This window comes from Bufo bufo, chromosome 4, assembly GCF_905171765.1.
Source record: "Bufo bufo chromosome 4, aBufBuf1.1, whole genome shotgun sequence".
In the NCBI taxonomy this organism is placed as follows: Eukaryota; Metazoa; Chordata; class Amphibia; order Anura; family Bufonidae; genus Bufo; species Bufo bufo.
The window spans coordinates 79,377,474-79,394,093 of NC_053392.1; the positions used below are offsets into that span (position 1 = coordinate 79,377,474).

General features: G+C 42.4%; 1 protein-coding gene across 1 annotated transcript in view; it reads left to right on the forward strand.

Annotated features, from left to right (window-relative positions):
* The window catches only part of KLHL29 (kelch like family member 29), a 909,740-nt gene that overhangs the window by 350,611 nt on the left and 542,509 nt on the right, over nucleotides 1-16,620 (forward strand). The window contains exon 4 of the mRNA XM_040427407.1: nucleotides 11,344-11,667. Within this exon, the coding sequence (XP_040283341.1) occupies nucleotides 11,410-11,667 (258 nt within the window). The 5' untranslated portion in view covers nucleotides 11,344-11,409. The remainder of the gene's footprint in view (nucleotides 1-11,343; nucleotides 11,668-16,620) is intronic.

The window sequence follows — 16,620 nt, forward strand, 5'->3', positions numbered from 1 at the left end:
TGGTTGAGCATTATCCTGTTGATAGATGCCAGTTGGAAGCCCTGCCATGAGGTGCAGCACATGTGATTGCAGGATGTCCTGCACATATCACTGAGCTGTTAGTGTCCCTCGTATCACTACTAGGTGTGACCGACTGTCATATGTGATGGCCCCCAGATCATCACAGTGTCACGATCAGTGTGGGGGAAAAACTCCATACTAAACACAGGAGGGAATGGGAACAGTAACTGGGCCTGGAAATTAGGGAAGGAACAGGTCACCTCCTAAACAACCCTAATCCGGCCCTAACTACCTATCAATATGAATAGACCTTGAAGGTAGGAATATTCATAAGCTGTATACCTAGGCCCTAATATCCCTATAAGGCCCTGGAATGAGGTTAGGACCAGAGACAACCCATTCCTCCCCAGATGGACGAATGGAAGTCTCTGTCTCAGGCCCAGATACAAACAACAGGGAATATAACAAACACAAAACAAAAAGAAAAGACAAGACTTATCTGAAAGTAGAAAACTGGCAACTTCAGAAGCACCACAGAGTACAACCGACCAGCTAGTTAGAAGGCAGGAAGGAAATTTACAAACCGCACCTCCAAGAGTGAGAAGCGGCTACTTATGGGAAAGGCAAATCACCAACAAGCAACACCTGAATCAAGGGGTCTGGCATTCACCAAAACACAGACACAATAAGATCCACAGTGAACTTGTCAATTTAACCCACGAGTTGCCAGTCTCTCCGATCTCCTGGTACCTGCCACGGGAACGTCCATGACAGTACCCCCCCCCCCCCCCTTCTACGGGTGACCTCCGGGCACCCAGGACTATCCTTATCTGGGTGAGATCTATGAAAGGCATTCACTTAATGATTGGCATTAACGTCGGATGCCGGCACCCACATCCTCTCCTCCGGTCCATAACCTCTCCAGTGGACAAGATATTGAAGGGGGCCCACGGAGAACTTGAGAATCAACAATTTTCGCCATCTCGAATTCCAAATTACCATCCACCATGACCGGAGCAGGTGGCAAGGAAGATGGCTGTAAAGGTTCCACATATTTTTTCAACAAAGACCTATGGAACACATTATGAATTTTCAGGGCCTGAGGAAGCTCAAAATGAAAAGCTACAGGATTAATAGTGGACGTGATCTTATATGGGCCGATAAACCTTGGACCTAACTTCCAGGAAGGTACCTTTTAACCTAATGTTTCTTGTGGACAGCCACACAGAATCACCCACACTTAGGTCCGGACCATTCATACGTTTCCTGTCAGCCACACGTTTATATTTGTTGCCTATAATTAGAATTTTTCACCATAATGATGACGAAAAACGTTCTTCCTCAGGGATACCAGAAGTATTAGATCCAGAAAATGTACCAAACTGCGGGTGAAATCAATAGTCCCCAAAAAACGGCGACTCACCAGTGGACTCCTGACTACGATTGTAGCCGAAGAAAAGGACATTTGAATTCCCAGACGAGTACAGAACGCCTTCCATAATCTGGAAATAAACTGAGTCTCACAATCTGAGACCACGTCAGAGGGAATGCCATAAAGTTTCACAATGTTTTCAACAAATACCTGTGCAAGGGTTTTAGCATTAGGTAGGCCTGGTAATGCAATAAAATGTACCATTTTACTAAAGTGATCAACTACCACCAGAATAACTGTCTTTCCTGAAGAATTAGGCAGATCAGTGATAAAGTCCATGGATACATGAGTCCATTGTCTGGACGGAATGGGTAACAGAAGTAAAGATCCAGAAGGTCGAGTATGTGTCACCTTGCACGTGCACAGATAGTACAGGCTGATACATAGTCCTTCACACACTTACGCCACCCCGGCCACCAGAATCTACGAGATATGAGGTAGGCAGTGGACCTACTCCCAGGATGTCCTGTAAGAACTGTACAATGATGTTCCTTCAATACTTTGTGACGCAATTCTGGTGGAACAAATAGTTTCCCAGAGGGAAACGAGTCCGGTACGTCTCCCTGCCCCTCTAACACCTTCACCTCAAGGTCAGGGTAGGGAGCGGATATCACCACCCCTTTAGACAGTATGGGACTCGGGTTTTCAAAATCACCACCTCCAGGGAAACTACGTGGCAAGGCGTCCGCCTTGACATTCTTAATCCCATGACGATAGGTGACAGTGAAATTTAATCTGGTGAAAAACAGGGCCCAACTGGCTTGTCTTGGGTTCATTCGTTTCACCGACTCCAGATAAGCCAGATTATTGTGATCAGTGAATACCGTGATCAGATGAATCGCCCCTTCCAACCAATGACGCCATTCCTCAATAGCCAATTTAATGGCCAGCAACTCTCTGTTACCCACATCATAATTTTTCTCAGCGGGGGATAGTTTTTCTGAGAAAAATGCACATAGTCACCATTTACCAGGTGATGGTCCCTGTGACAAAACTGCTTCTACCCCTACCTCGGATGCGTCCACTTCCACAATAAAGAGTTGTGACACATCCGGCTGCACCAATATGGGAGCAGAAGAGAAACATTTCTTAATCGCAGAAAAGGCTTGCAGCGCCGAATCAGACCATACAGAGACATCCATCCCTTTCGTAGTGATGTCCCTTAAGGGTTTTACTATTGTCGAATAATTCTTAATACATTTTCGGTAATAGTTGGTGAATCCTAAAAACCGCATAAGAGCCTTCAGATTTTTGGGTCGATCCCAGTCCAATACAGCACGGACTTTTTCAGGATCCAATCGAAAACCCGAAGATGACAGCAGGTAGCCAAAGAACTGCATCTCGTGTACCGCAAAAACACATTTCTCTAATTTTGTGAACAATTTATTATCCCTTAGAATCTGTAACAGCTGTCTCACATGATTCTGATGTGTTTCCATGTCAGGAGAATAAATAAGAATGTCATCCAAATACACGATCACAAATCTCCCCACCAGGTGATGAAAGAGGTCATTCACAAAATGTTGGAAGACCGCCGGGGCATTGATCAACCCGAAAGGCATGACCAGGTTCTCAAAGTGCCCCTCAGGAGTATTAAAAGCCGTCTTCCATTCATCCCCTTCCTTAATCCTAACCAAATTATATGCCCCCCTTCAGTCCAAATTGGAGAACACCTTGGCACCAATATTCTGGTTAAATAAATTGTGAATCAAAGGAAGAGGGTAAGGATCACGGATAGTAATCTGATTGAGTTCACAAAAATTCAGACATGGCCGAAGACCTCCTCCATGGGGTACACCCAAAGCTATGAAAAGAGCTTAAAAGGAACCTGTCATGTGGATATTTGATTATAATCTAACTAATTATATACAATCATTAACTACTAAAAAGTGCCTTAGATGTATTCACTTACTGGTGTGACAGATGGTTAACTCATAATATACACACAAAGATGCCGCATGCTAATGAGCTGATTGGAGTCCGGCGTGATGTCATTGAGTCCAGCGTATATTTAATTCAGAGCTTTAGCCACTCCCCTGCCCACCTGCTGCTGGTTCATATGGAAACAAACTGTCATTCAGCAGCAGGTGGGCGGGGAGAGTCAGGAGCTCATGAATATTCAGGACTCATCATTATCAGCTGGAGCTTTTCAATACAAGATGTTGGCAGATTGACTGGGTCAATTAAAGAAAGTGACCCAGCATTGTGCTAAGAGAATCAGTCACTTATTTATGTTGCCCTTAGTTAAGACACCATAAAACTGGTGACAGGTTCCCTTTAATGGTGTACTAGAAAAACCATTTACAGATTTATTTAACCAATTAATTGTAAAATGAGTCGTCCCTTGAACATTGGAAATTAACAAATGTTATGCCCATTCACAAGAAAGGTAGTAGGGAGAAATCGGGCAACTATACCCCAGTAAGCCTGACATCAATAGTGGGGAAATTAATGGAAACCATACTTAAGGAGAGGATTGTGGAACATCTAAAATCCCATGGATTGAAAGATGAAAAACAGCATGGGTTTACTTCAGGGAGATCATGTCAAACTAATCTTATTGATTTTTTTTAATGGGTGACTGAAATAATAGATGGCGGAGGTGCAGTAGACATCGCTTATCTAGACTTTAGTAAGGCTTTTGATACTGTCCCACATAGAAGGCTAATCAATAAAGTGCAGTCATTGGGCTTGGACTCCCATATTGTTGAATAGATCAGGCAGTGGCTGAGTGACAGACAACAGAGGGTTGTAGTCAATGGAGTATATTCAGACCATGGTCTTGTTACCAGTGGGGTACCTCAGGGATCTGTTCTGGGACCCATATTGTTTAATATCTTTATCAGCGAAATTGCAGAAGGCCTCGATGGTAAGGTGTGTCTTTTCGCTGAGGACACAAAGATTTGTAACAGGGTTGATGTTCCTGGAGGGATACACCAAATGGAAAAGGATTTAGGAAAACTAGAGGAATGGTCAAAAATCTGGTAACTAAAATTTAATGTTGATAAGTGCAAGATAATGCACCTGGGGCGTAAAAACCCAAGAGCAGAATATAAAATCAGTGATACAGTCCTAACCTCAGTATCTGAGCAAAGGGATTTAGGGGTCATTATTTCAGAAGACTTAAAGGTAGGCAAACAATGTCATACAGCAGCAGGAAATGCTAGCAGAATGCTTGGGTGTATAGGGAGAGGCATTACCAGTAGAAAGAGGGAGGCGCTCATGCCGCTCTACAGAGCACTAGTGAGACCTCATTTGGAGTATTGTGCTCAGTACTGGAGGCCATATCTCCAGAAGGATATTGATAATTGGAGAGAGTTCAGAGAGGAGCTACTAAACTAGTACATGGATTGCAGGATAAAACTTACCAGGAAAGATTAAAGGACCTTAACATGTATAGCTTGGAAGAAAGACGAGACAGAGGGGATATGATAGAAACTGCTAAATACATAAAGGGAATCAACTCGGTAAAAGAGGAGAGAATATTTAAAAGAAGAAAAACTGCTACAAGAGGACATAGTTTTAAATTAGAGGGGCAAAGGTTTAAAAGTAATATCAGGAAGTATTACTTTACTGAGAGAGTAGTGGATGCATGGAATAGCCTTCCTGCAGAAGTTGTAGCTGCAAATACAGTGGAGTTTAAGTATGCATGGGATAGGCATAAAGCCATCCTTCATATAAGATAGGGCCAGGGGCTATTCATAGTATTCAGTATATTGTGCGGACTAGATGGGCCAAATGGTTATTATCTGCCGACACATTCTATGTTTCTATCTTTTCTTTTTTTTTTTTTTAAAACCTGCAGCCATTGGAGACTTGTAAGGTCTTATGTGCCCTTTCTTCAAACTCTCGGCAATATATTCTCTCATGGCCTGCCTTTCTGGTTCAGAAAGATTATACAACCTAGATTTAGGCAATTTAGCCCCGGGAATAAGATTTAAAGGGCAATCATATTCCCGATGGGAAGGTAAATCCTGACATCCACTCTCAGAAAACACATAGGCAAACTCTGATATAAAAGAGGGTACAGCCTTAGTAGTAACCACAGAAAAGGATGTATTGAGACAATTATCAATGCAATAGTCCCCCCCAATCCAGAATCTGCCTAGCTTGCCAATCGATAGTTGGATTATGCTTGGCAAGCCACGGTAAACCCAGAACCATAGGTGCAGGGAGACCTTCCAAGACAAAACACAAGATAACTTCTTGATGAAAGTCACCCACTCTTAATCTGATATCATGCAAAACTTGCGACAAGCACCTCTGAGTAAGAGGGGCAGAATCAATAGCAAATACAGGAATGTCTTTTTTTTATGTACTTGGTGATAACCTGTGCATGCGGACAAACTGATCATCAATCAGGTTCACCCCGGCCCCACTGTCGACAAATACCTCAATTTCCACCGTTTTTTAATCTAGCACCACCTCGGCAGTCAGGAGAAATCGGGTACTACCAGCAAGGGACGAATGCACATTCTCTGACTCCCCACTCACACCTCCGATAGTCAGATGGGATTTAGACGCTCCTTTTTGTTTCTCTTTTTGCCGCTGAATGCTTGGACATATATTGACAAAATGTCTCCTTTGACCGCAAAAAAAAACATACTCCCTGCTTGCGACTCCTACTTTTGCAAGCAGATCCCGGAGTCGCTCCCCCTAATTGCATGGGTTCACCCCAAGGTATAAGCTCAGGAGTCTCTTCACCCAAAGAGTCAAAGGAATACGGTACGTTATGTAATAGAACGTCCTGAGAGAGCGGGCCCTTAGATCTCTCTCTGAGGCGTCTATCAATACGTACAGCCAAAGACATAGCAGCTTCCAAAGACTCAGGATTCTCATGAAAGGCCAAAGCGTCCTTCAGCCTCTCAGATAATCCCTGACACAACTGGCTTCGAAGAGCCGGATCGTTCCACTCAGTATCTGTAGCCCACCTCCTAAATTGGCATCAAATTGGCAACAAAATAATCATTCCCACTCACTGGCTCCTGTCCCCAGATGAGTGTGGACACAAATTTAATGTGCCATTTGCACGCTTCCCTGAACTGAATAAAATTATCACTTCCCTCCCCCCCCCCCGAGAATCTATCCGGGAGAGCAACTTTAGGTTCAGGACAGGTCAGGTAACCACTACTAGGATCAGCCAACATTGGTCTCTCCATCTGTGAGACGGTCGAGCGGAGGTCATCCACCTCCAGAGAGAGCACCTGTAGCTGTCCGGTCAGTGCAGCGATAACATCCATGGCTGAACTGATGCAGACAACAAAATGACGGTTATTTGGCGGTTTATAATGTCACGTTCGGGTTTCGGAGGAAAACACCACACTGAACAATAAGAAAAGACAAGACTTATCTGAAAGTAGAAAACTGTCAACTCCAGAAGCACCACAGAGTACAACCGACCAGCTAGTTAGAAGGCAGGAAGAAAATCTATAAACTGCACCTCCAAGAGTGAGAAGCGGCTACTTATAAGAATGGTAAATTACCAACAAGCAACACCTGAAGCAAGGGGTGCGGCATTCACCAAAACACAGACACAATAAGATCCACAGTGAACTTGTCAATTTACCCACGAGTTGACAGTCTCTCCGATCTCCTGGTACCTGCCACGGGAACGTCCGTAACACACAGGGGCAGTTGGGCTGTGTGATGTGTACTGTGGTGTGTAGGCCCAGTCAGAGAGTTGAAAGTTGACCTCACAATCATTAGTGACGTCACAGGGATCTAGTAGTGCACGGGGGAGGTACTGTGCTCATTGAATAGGCGGGCTTGGACTCTTTGGAAGTTTGAAAACTCCCTGCTGGACACTTTGTGCCTAATTTGTATATAAAACAAACATCATTTTCTTGCAATAACAAATGCACAAAAGAATACAAAAGGTATGTTTTATACCATGTGTGCACAACAGCACTGTAGCATTAGTGTCACGGACGTTCCCGCGACAGGTGGCAGGAGATCGGTGAGACTGGCAACACTTGGTTTGATTTGAAATGTTTTCTGTTTGGATCAAATGACGTCTGTGTTGTTTCTGGTGCTTTCCACACTTTGTTTCCCTGGGTGTGGCTATTATGGTCATTTAACCTTCTCTATTTATTGCTGTTTCTCCCACTATGCTATGCGGTTTATAGCTTCAGTTTTAGTTGTGGATAGCTGGTGTGTGGATCTCGGCTGAGTTCCTGGTGCTGCCACATCCACTTGAAGTTAAGTGTTTTCTTTCCCTTTTGTATTTTGTTTGGGTTATTTTGTGTGTTGCCTTTCCCTGTCATTTGTATTAAGGCCTGTTCGTCCTTCCTTTTGGAGGAACAGGTTGTCTCAGTCCTGACATTAGTACCAGGGTCCTATAGGGTGAGTTAGGACATTAGGTATTCCTGTGTATGAACTCACCTACCTCTGGGGTCTGTTCATACTGATAATTAGTCAGGACTTTGATTAGGGTTTTACTAGGAGGTGTCCATCTCCTTTCCCTAGTTTCTAGGCCTTATTCCCTCACCCCTTTCTCTCCTATGTTCGGTGTGGTGTTTCCCTCCCACACCCGAATGTGACAATTAGTCCAAATATTGTAAAAACTCATTTGGAGTCTATATGTTCTCCCAATGCTTGTGTGGGTTTCCTCCAGGTACTCTGGTTACTTCCCACACTTCAGACATACTGACAGGGAACTGTGAGCTCAATTTTAGACAGCAAGTGATGGGAATGTCTGTAAAGTGCTGCAGAATATGTCAGTGCTATGTGAGAGCCATACAAGGCGATATCCAGTTCCCCCGGCATAGGGCATCATCACCCTTATCTCCACAGAATACAAGTTAATCAGATACTCGGCAATATGTTTTAATACATTTTATTTTGGTGGTCAGCCTGTGGGTCCACATTAGTAGCAGAACTACAAGTCTCAGCAGAACAAATGTGCAGATACAATTCTACTACTTTGGTTTTTATTCAGAGGTGCCTCTATGTATTTATAAAGTAAATGACCACCCTGGAAATAGGTTCATAATTCTGTGCTGATTAATCCAATATATTTTCATAGCCCATAGCTACACATCTGCATTCTGACAACTTGCAGCCGCCACTAGGGGGAGCTCACATGCTTATTGCATACTGTCGTATTTCAATATATAAACAGCATGCAGTAAGTTGCTAAACTTCCTCTAGTGGTAAATTCAGGCAAGCAGAATTTTATTATTCGACTTTGTGTCTATGTAAGGGATTTTGAGTTCTTTTTTTTAATATTGTTTCATTATTGTGATTCGGTTTACACTTTACCAGACCAGCATTGTGGGTAATATTATTTGCCTCTTCTTAGTCTTTGAGAACTCTGTCCCTGGGAGAAAAAGTAATATCCTTATATCGATCTGAGCCAGGAACATAAGTTTTGCAGGACTGGATGAAAATATTCTGATGTCATCTATAGATTGCTTCTCTGTAAACACAATCATGTTTTCCATTGTGTCCCATGACAGCGGAGCTGAGATGAAATTGTATTTTTTTCATGTGAACACTCTGGCAGGACTGTTAACATCAGCGGACGTGGAAAATCTGAAAAATAAGGCTTTCTGTGCATAATTATTATACCGAATATTGTCAGCTGGAAGTAAACAATGAAGTTTGCTATTGCGTGACAGCAAGCAGAGATCTTGGAAACTGTGAGGGCTTGATGCAGGAAGCAAACTGGAAAATGTTATCCCTTTCATTATAAAATATAAATACCATATATTTGCCAAACATATTGGATTTGTGAAAAGAGGCCATTTCCAGTTGTTTGGGGAAGGATCAGGGGCAAGGCTTAAATATCTAAGAATCCATATAGGGGATATGTCTTAAAGGGGTGATGCCTTGATCAATGTAAAAAATGAAAATCAATCATATAGGACATGACAATCTCTTTCTAACAATGTTAAAACCAGCCCTGTATCTCATATGGACCCAGAGATCTCCAGATTCACGGTTCCAATTCTGCCAGATTATCTTCAGCCTGGCACCTCAGGGGTGTGTCTTTTGTCAGGGGTGGGTGTCCTTTCTCCTGCAGCCATCTCCCTGTAACTGCCACAGCTTCTAACAGAAGATATGGCTGGTGACAGTTGAAGATTTAAATTGAGCACGTGCGACCAGTTCAATGAGATGGACTCAAAATTGAGGAAAAGAACAAACAGCAGGCGGTGCTATACAGATACATTTTATTGGGTAGCTCACTGGCTTTACTAAATTTGTGATTACATGTAATTACAAAAGTATTCAGATCCAGGTGCTGGTTTGAAATATGTAGAATATGTTTTGTGACACAACCCCTTTAAAGGGGTGTTCCCATTTATCAAATATCCACAGGACGGAGATAGTCGACCACTGTTCTCGGCAGCCCCACAGAAGTGAATGGTGCAGTCACTCCATGACTCCGAGACTCAGTGCTCATGATGTTTGGGGTCCAACCTCTGGGAACCCCACTGATTAAGAGAATGTGGATTCCCTATGTGAACGGAGCAGTAGTGCTCATGCGACCATTACTCCTATGGAACTGACAAGAACAGTGCTTGGCTATCTCTGTCAGTTCTATAGAAGTGAATGGAGAGGTGGTCATGTCTGCTTGCTTCTGTTTTATTTAGACAAGGAGACCTGTCTCATGATCGTTGGGGGTCCAACCACCAATTTTGAGAATGGGGATCCCCTGTGTGAATGGAGCAGCAGTGCTCACCTCTCCTTTCACTTCTACGAGACTGACACGTACAGCGCCCAGTTATCTCCATCACTCCATCAGTGGTCAGATACGCACACTACTGCTTCATTCACATTAGGGACCCCATTCTCATCGTCGCTGGGGGTTCTGATTTCGGGGACCCCCACTGATCATAAAAACAGGGGGTAGGGTCCTCTATGTAAGCGGAGTGGTAGCATGCGTGAACGATCACCACTCTATTCTGTGGGACTGCCAATTGCAGCACTCATCTACCTCCATCTGTCCAATAGGATTGGTGGTCATGCATGCACACTAGCACTCTATCCACCCAGAGGACTCCCACCCACCATGAAAATGGGGGGTCCTCTGTGTGAACGGAGTGGTAGCATGCATGAACGATCACCACTCTATTCTGTGGGGCTGCCAATTGTACCACTCATCTACCTCCATCTGTTCCATAGGATTGGTGGTCATGCATGCACATTAGCACTCTATCCACCCAAAGGACTCCCACCCACCCACCCACCATGAAAACGGGGGTCCCCCTATGTTAATGGCACGGTAGTACTCATTTCTAACCACTGCTCCATTCACTTCCATGGCATTGGCTCCTTTCTCTCAGACCCCCAACGATCATACATTTATCTGGATAGGGGATGTGCCATTGATGGGAAAAGCCGATGTCGTATATACCGTAATAATCTGTAATGTAAATGGTGCTTATGACCACTTCACATTGGTAACTAATAGAGGTATTGTTGTGCTGAATGCCCCCTCCATTCATTACAAAATCCAATCCATCAGGAATCGTACTTAGTAAATGTTTCCTGGGCCCCTATCTCCGGCTCTTTTGTCTCCCGACACGGCAATGCGGTTAATCTAGTGGTTTACAATCCTCTGATAAAAGGCAGGCGAATAGAAATTGGTTTAGGATTTATTATTTTCGAAATGAAAACAGCAGGAGCCGCTCCAAGTTCTTTTCTCAACTTTTTTTTATACCTTTTTTTTCTGCTTTTCAAAGAATAAACTTTCATTGCTAATAATTATGCAGTTATACAGTAGTGGAAATCTTTTTTTTTTTTTGCTCATTATACTCAGTGGGCTTGCTGAGATTTCACATCAATTATCATATAGAACTCACCTATAAATAGTGTTTCTCGTTTAGCAGATTCGAGAGGGCTTTTTTTTTTCCTTTTTCATATTTTTTTATTATTTCATTTTTTTTAATTATTTTTTAATATTTCAGCACTCTCGGCAACAGAAGAATTGAAAAAAAGAGGGAGGAAGCTGCCCGTGTCGTCTACGTTCCAGGATGTCGCGGCACAGCAGGTTCGAGAGGGATTTCTGCGGAGGATGGGAGAGATGGGAATGGAGCCCAAGTAGCAATCATATGAACACGGGTAACGCCAACAGTATAGTGAATGGCAATGGTAACAACAGGCCTGGACTGCTGCCTCTACCTATCGTGCCATCCCGTCTTCCCACACCAACATCTACCACTTCGACAACGGTTGGCAGTGATGCTGTGACAAGCAACGCAAGCAACCCTTCTGCAGCTTTTGCGTCCAAAGTAAGAACACATTTTTTTTGTGATACATTTTTGAGTAAATTGTATTATTGTTCAGTATGTTTTTAAAAACATTTTTTTAAAATAAATTTTTACGTTTTTCTGTTTTAAAATGGAACTAGGGCATCTACGGGAGGAATACGTGTCTCACAATGACTATTCCCACCCACAAAGCTTAAATCCAACATGAAAGAGGAACAATTAGCAAACTCTATATACCCCTTGGAACCATGGTGCTTTGCAGCAAGTCAGATAATTGAAAATATCATCTGACCTTGCTGGTCTTTCATCAGGGCTGTAATTCCTCAGTGCCCACCCCAAAAAGTGCCAATAAATGGTCATATCCATTTGTGGTGCTTGTCATCGAGTTGGAATCAACACGAACCTGACAATTAAAAGGGAATCTGCCAGCAGTTTTGACCATTCTAAACTGCTGATGGCTACCTTTTGTGTAGCTTTCATTATAGGGGGTATTGTGAATGTGAACTTTTATTTTGCCAGATTATGGTAGTGCCCAATAGGAGGAGCTTCACTGTGAAGTGGTCTCTGCATCGAGCTGCTTCACAGCCCCTTCCCTCTGCTCTGATTGACAGCTGTAGCATCCAACCAGACGATCAGGGGAGGGGCTGTGAAGAAGCTCAATGCAGAGACCACTTCACAGTGAAGCCCCGCTTTGGACACTTGCAAAAGCAGCAATTGGTAGAATAAAGCTTCATATTCACACTACTCCTGATAACAAAAGATCCCAAAAATATATCTTTGTCTGGCTCTCGCTGACCCCTATCTAGTCCTGTCAGCAGTTTAGCATGGTCATAACTGCTGGCAGACTGCCTTTTAATAAGAACAACAGTTCACGATGGCCAACAGTAGGTATCTGTCTGCCAAAAATGTAACCATGGTTGATTAAAAGCACAAGTGTAGGGTCACTTTGCACAAGTCCCATGGAGTCACTTTAAATAAAACAAAAACTGATTCTCTGATCAGCTAGTTTAGGCTCTGTTCACATTTCCATAACTGTTAGGAGCCTACATTGGAAACTCCATGCACGCTGAACTATTCTTTCCATCAAAAAGACAGAACCTGAGTGGCCCGTTGTAAGGGTACTTTCACACTAGCGTTATTAGAATCCGGCTGGAACTGCCTGCTGGATCCGGAAATCCGAATGCAAACTGATATATTTTTTTCCAGATCTGTTAGACTTATCATCCAGAATAACGGATCCGGTATTTAATTTTTTCAAAGCTAGAAAGAACTGTGCATGCGCAAACCAGAAAACCGAATCCGTTGATGCGGCAATTTCCGGAACACTTGGATGCATCAGGATGTCTTCAGTTCAGTCCCTCTTACGTTTTTTGGCATGCTGCGGTATTTTGTCCGGTCAAATACCCTGTAAGGGACAGAACGGAAGACATCCTGATGCATCCTGAACGGATTACTTTCCATTCAGAATGCATTAGGACAAAACGGATGCTTTTTTTCCCAGTATTGAGACCCTTTACCGGATTTCAATACCGGAAAAGAATAATGCTAGTGTGAAAGTACCCTAAGTCATTGGAGCCATGGACGTCGCTGGTGTTCATCATAGGATAGATCCAGCCTTCTGTTGCTTTCATTTTTTCTGCTATAATATCAGAGCAAAAAAAAAAAAAAAACACTATATTATAATGGAAATGTAAACAGGGCCATAGCCTGTAATGATGCTGGTGGGATCCTTCGGACAACTGACCTGTCACATTGTGGCCGATGAAATTCTTATGTGTATAGGCAGATAAGAGTGAATGAATGGCACCATGCCAGTCTTTACTATATATGAATACAACATTACCCACACTTCTTGAAATAACAAAGAAAAAAATGTTAATGTCTTTTGAAAACCTCAAGGGAAGGGAGAAAAAATAGAAAATATTATGTACATTTGTAGTAATAAAGCCCAGTGTAGAAGAGAACTGAGATGATAAGATGTTTTCTTCCAAAAGCCAAAATCTACTAATTTAGCAAATGTATGCTACTATACAGCTCAGGTAAGCAGAGGGTTCTCAATAATCAAAAGAGGTCCTTGCTGTGACCAATGGTCAGAGTTACTCTGGCCAACATCCTTTGGAGGCCCCAGGATCACACCCTAAAGGTCACATAGACGACAAACCCATTTGGAAGTGACTTTGGAGACAATCACTTCCCACTAGGGTCTATGTCTTATGGGATGATCATATATTACATGATGATGTGTCCTGTGTAGGACTGTACAATGCATTTGTCGTGGAGGACTATGGCTCTTTCCTGCCCTAAGTGTTCCTTGGGGGTGTATAGCTGTGTTTTGCCTATATCTGAATTACTTATATATTGAAATACATTGATTAATGTTTTGCTATAAGTGGAAGAACAAAACTAAAATGTCTAATCACAGTGGAATATGTCTGTTCCCTTGACTTGTTGATATTGGTGGATGTATCATGACGCATGGGATGCTGATCTTCACGGTGAACCTGTTCTCTTGTCCAATAATCTATTCACATTGTAAAAATGTACACAGGTGAGTCAAAAATATCCGCACTCTGGCGGCAAAATTTATTTTAATCGACTTTCAGAAAAGACAACTACATCTTTGTTCGTTAATCTCCCCGTTTTTTTAATACACTTTGTCCATCTGTCAACAAGCTTTTGTAGTTCCTCGTTAAAAAAAAATATGTTTTAGGCTGAGCTGAGAGCCACAAATATAACGCTGTGTTATTATTATTATGGACTATTGCATAGACAGAGCTAGGGCTGATATCTATATGATTTGCCACATAATCCACTCTCACTAGTCTAATCCGAAAGAATCAGTTCACGTGCACACTCAAGGTTGTCATCAGTCGTGAACATGGACGGGCATCCGACTCTTTCTTCATGGCTGACACTTGTGCGACCTTCCTTGAATTTTTCAATACATTCATACACACTTCTTCGCAAACAAAACTCTTTCTCCATATTGTGCACAAAGTCTTTGATTAATATTGCAACGGACACCCCCTTAGACCCCCCCAAAAAACGAATCACTGCCCTTATTTCGTGCAAATCACACATTCAGACCTTTACAGCTAAGACTGGGAGATGATGTGGAAAGCTGATTAAAATAAATTCTACAGCCAGTGTGTGGATAATTTTTAACTCCCCCTTGTATAGTTCCTTTGAGAGTGGTTTCCTTTTTTATTGGTTCTAGAGATAACTGCTTCTAGGAACAGTTTTGCCTCCCAGTAAAGCAGATTACCTTGCACTCTTCTTTAAAGTAGGATTTCCTGGGTGAATTTAGATGAGTTCACTCCCAAGATAACACGCCACAAGTTAACCTGGTGTAAGCATCGCCCACTTGGTTCTAGAGAACACCTAATGTACTGTATTTGTTGTAAGCTGGGTTACTGGAGCTTGAAGGCCAGGAGATCCATTGATTTATCAAATTTCAAGTCTATGGTTGGCCTTCTTGTCCTTCTTAATTTGGTGCCGAGGACCATCACTTGTAAGGTGAAGGTAGCATTAATATATTGCTGTAGTCATATTGGAAGAGGGAGTATTTGCCTCATAAATACTCAGATTCTTTTCTAATATTGCCTATTACAAATGATTTTGGAAATTTGTGGCCACTCCTGGTAGCATAAAACACCCTCTTAGCCCAATGGCTTTCAACTCTTTCCATGTCTGTCTGATGACTGGTTGAAAGGACAGTCGGAAAAAAACATAGTGGAATAGATCAGTGTGATATCAGTAATACCCCAGAATAGTTCATGGAACACCTTTTACCAGACTCAATTGTATCTAAATGGTTGCATTTTGCAGCAATCAACCTGTCAATCATTTGGTCAAACGTTTTGGTGTTCTCCCAAAGTGATGACACATCTTAGCTCTTAGTGAGAAATAAATGTTATTTCTAACCTCCAGGCTCCATCTGGGTACATTACGCTTGTCAGGTCCATGATCTGCTTCCAAATAAACAAGGAAGGACTAGCACTAAAGCAGTCTCGAAGAACTTGTGAAGAACTTGTCTGTCACGTCTTGATGTATAAAGAGGATTCATAGAGTGATGACTGTTTTATGCATTGCTGTTTATAAATGGCAAATTGTACAGTATACTGTATATCTTGTATTCTTTACTGAAACCACGCGCATTCCAACCTAGTAGGCCCTCCTGTCAGTCTTATTCATGGACCATAACCCACATAATCCTATTTGTAAATTCCACTCTTATTATCTGGTGTGTTAGTAATTTACCTAGGATAATCCATTCAATGTTTTTACCATAAACTTTTTACTTTCTTGTGAGGCCCTTAAAAGGGGTTTTCCCAAAACAGCAAATTATAAAATATCCTTTGAGCCCATCCGTCTTTAGAATGAAGGAACTGTAGCATAAGCTTCAGATGTGTCCACCTTACTTTAGCTCGAATTTGGTTAAAAAAGGGTTGTGCAGTGCAAAGATATTGATGTCCTAGCCTCAGGATAGGTCATCAGTATCAGATCGGCGGGGGTCCGACTCCGGGCACCTTCATCAATCAGCTGTTCAAAGAAGTTTCCCCCACACCTCTGATATATTATTTTCCTTAATGCTCATCACCTTAATGCTCATCACCTAGAGGGTCCTCCTGTCAGTCTTATTCCTTGTGACCTCTTTATTTTGAAGCCAGACATTCTACTTTTTAACATCTGTTTGTATACAGTATGGTATAACTTATATCATATTGCAGTTTGATTTGTACACCACCACTCCCTGACCTTTCCTGATGCCCTCCTGTTAATCCTATTTCTATGGGGAACTCTTCTATATGACACATCTTATATGTTACCTACTCTTCTGATATGGTAAACGATGTCAACCTACCGTTTCATTTGCTCATACCATCACTTCCTCTTCTGAGGTCCACCCGTCAATCATATTCCCCTTTGAACATCCCTTATCTGATTCTCTATCCTTTATCCTAATTGTTACCT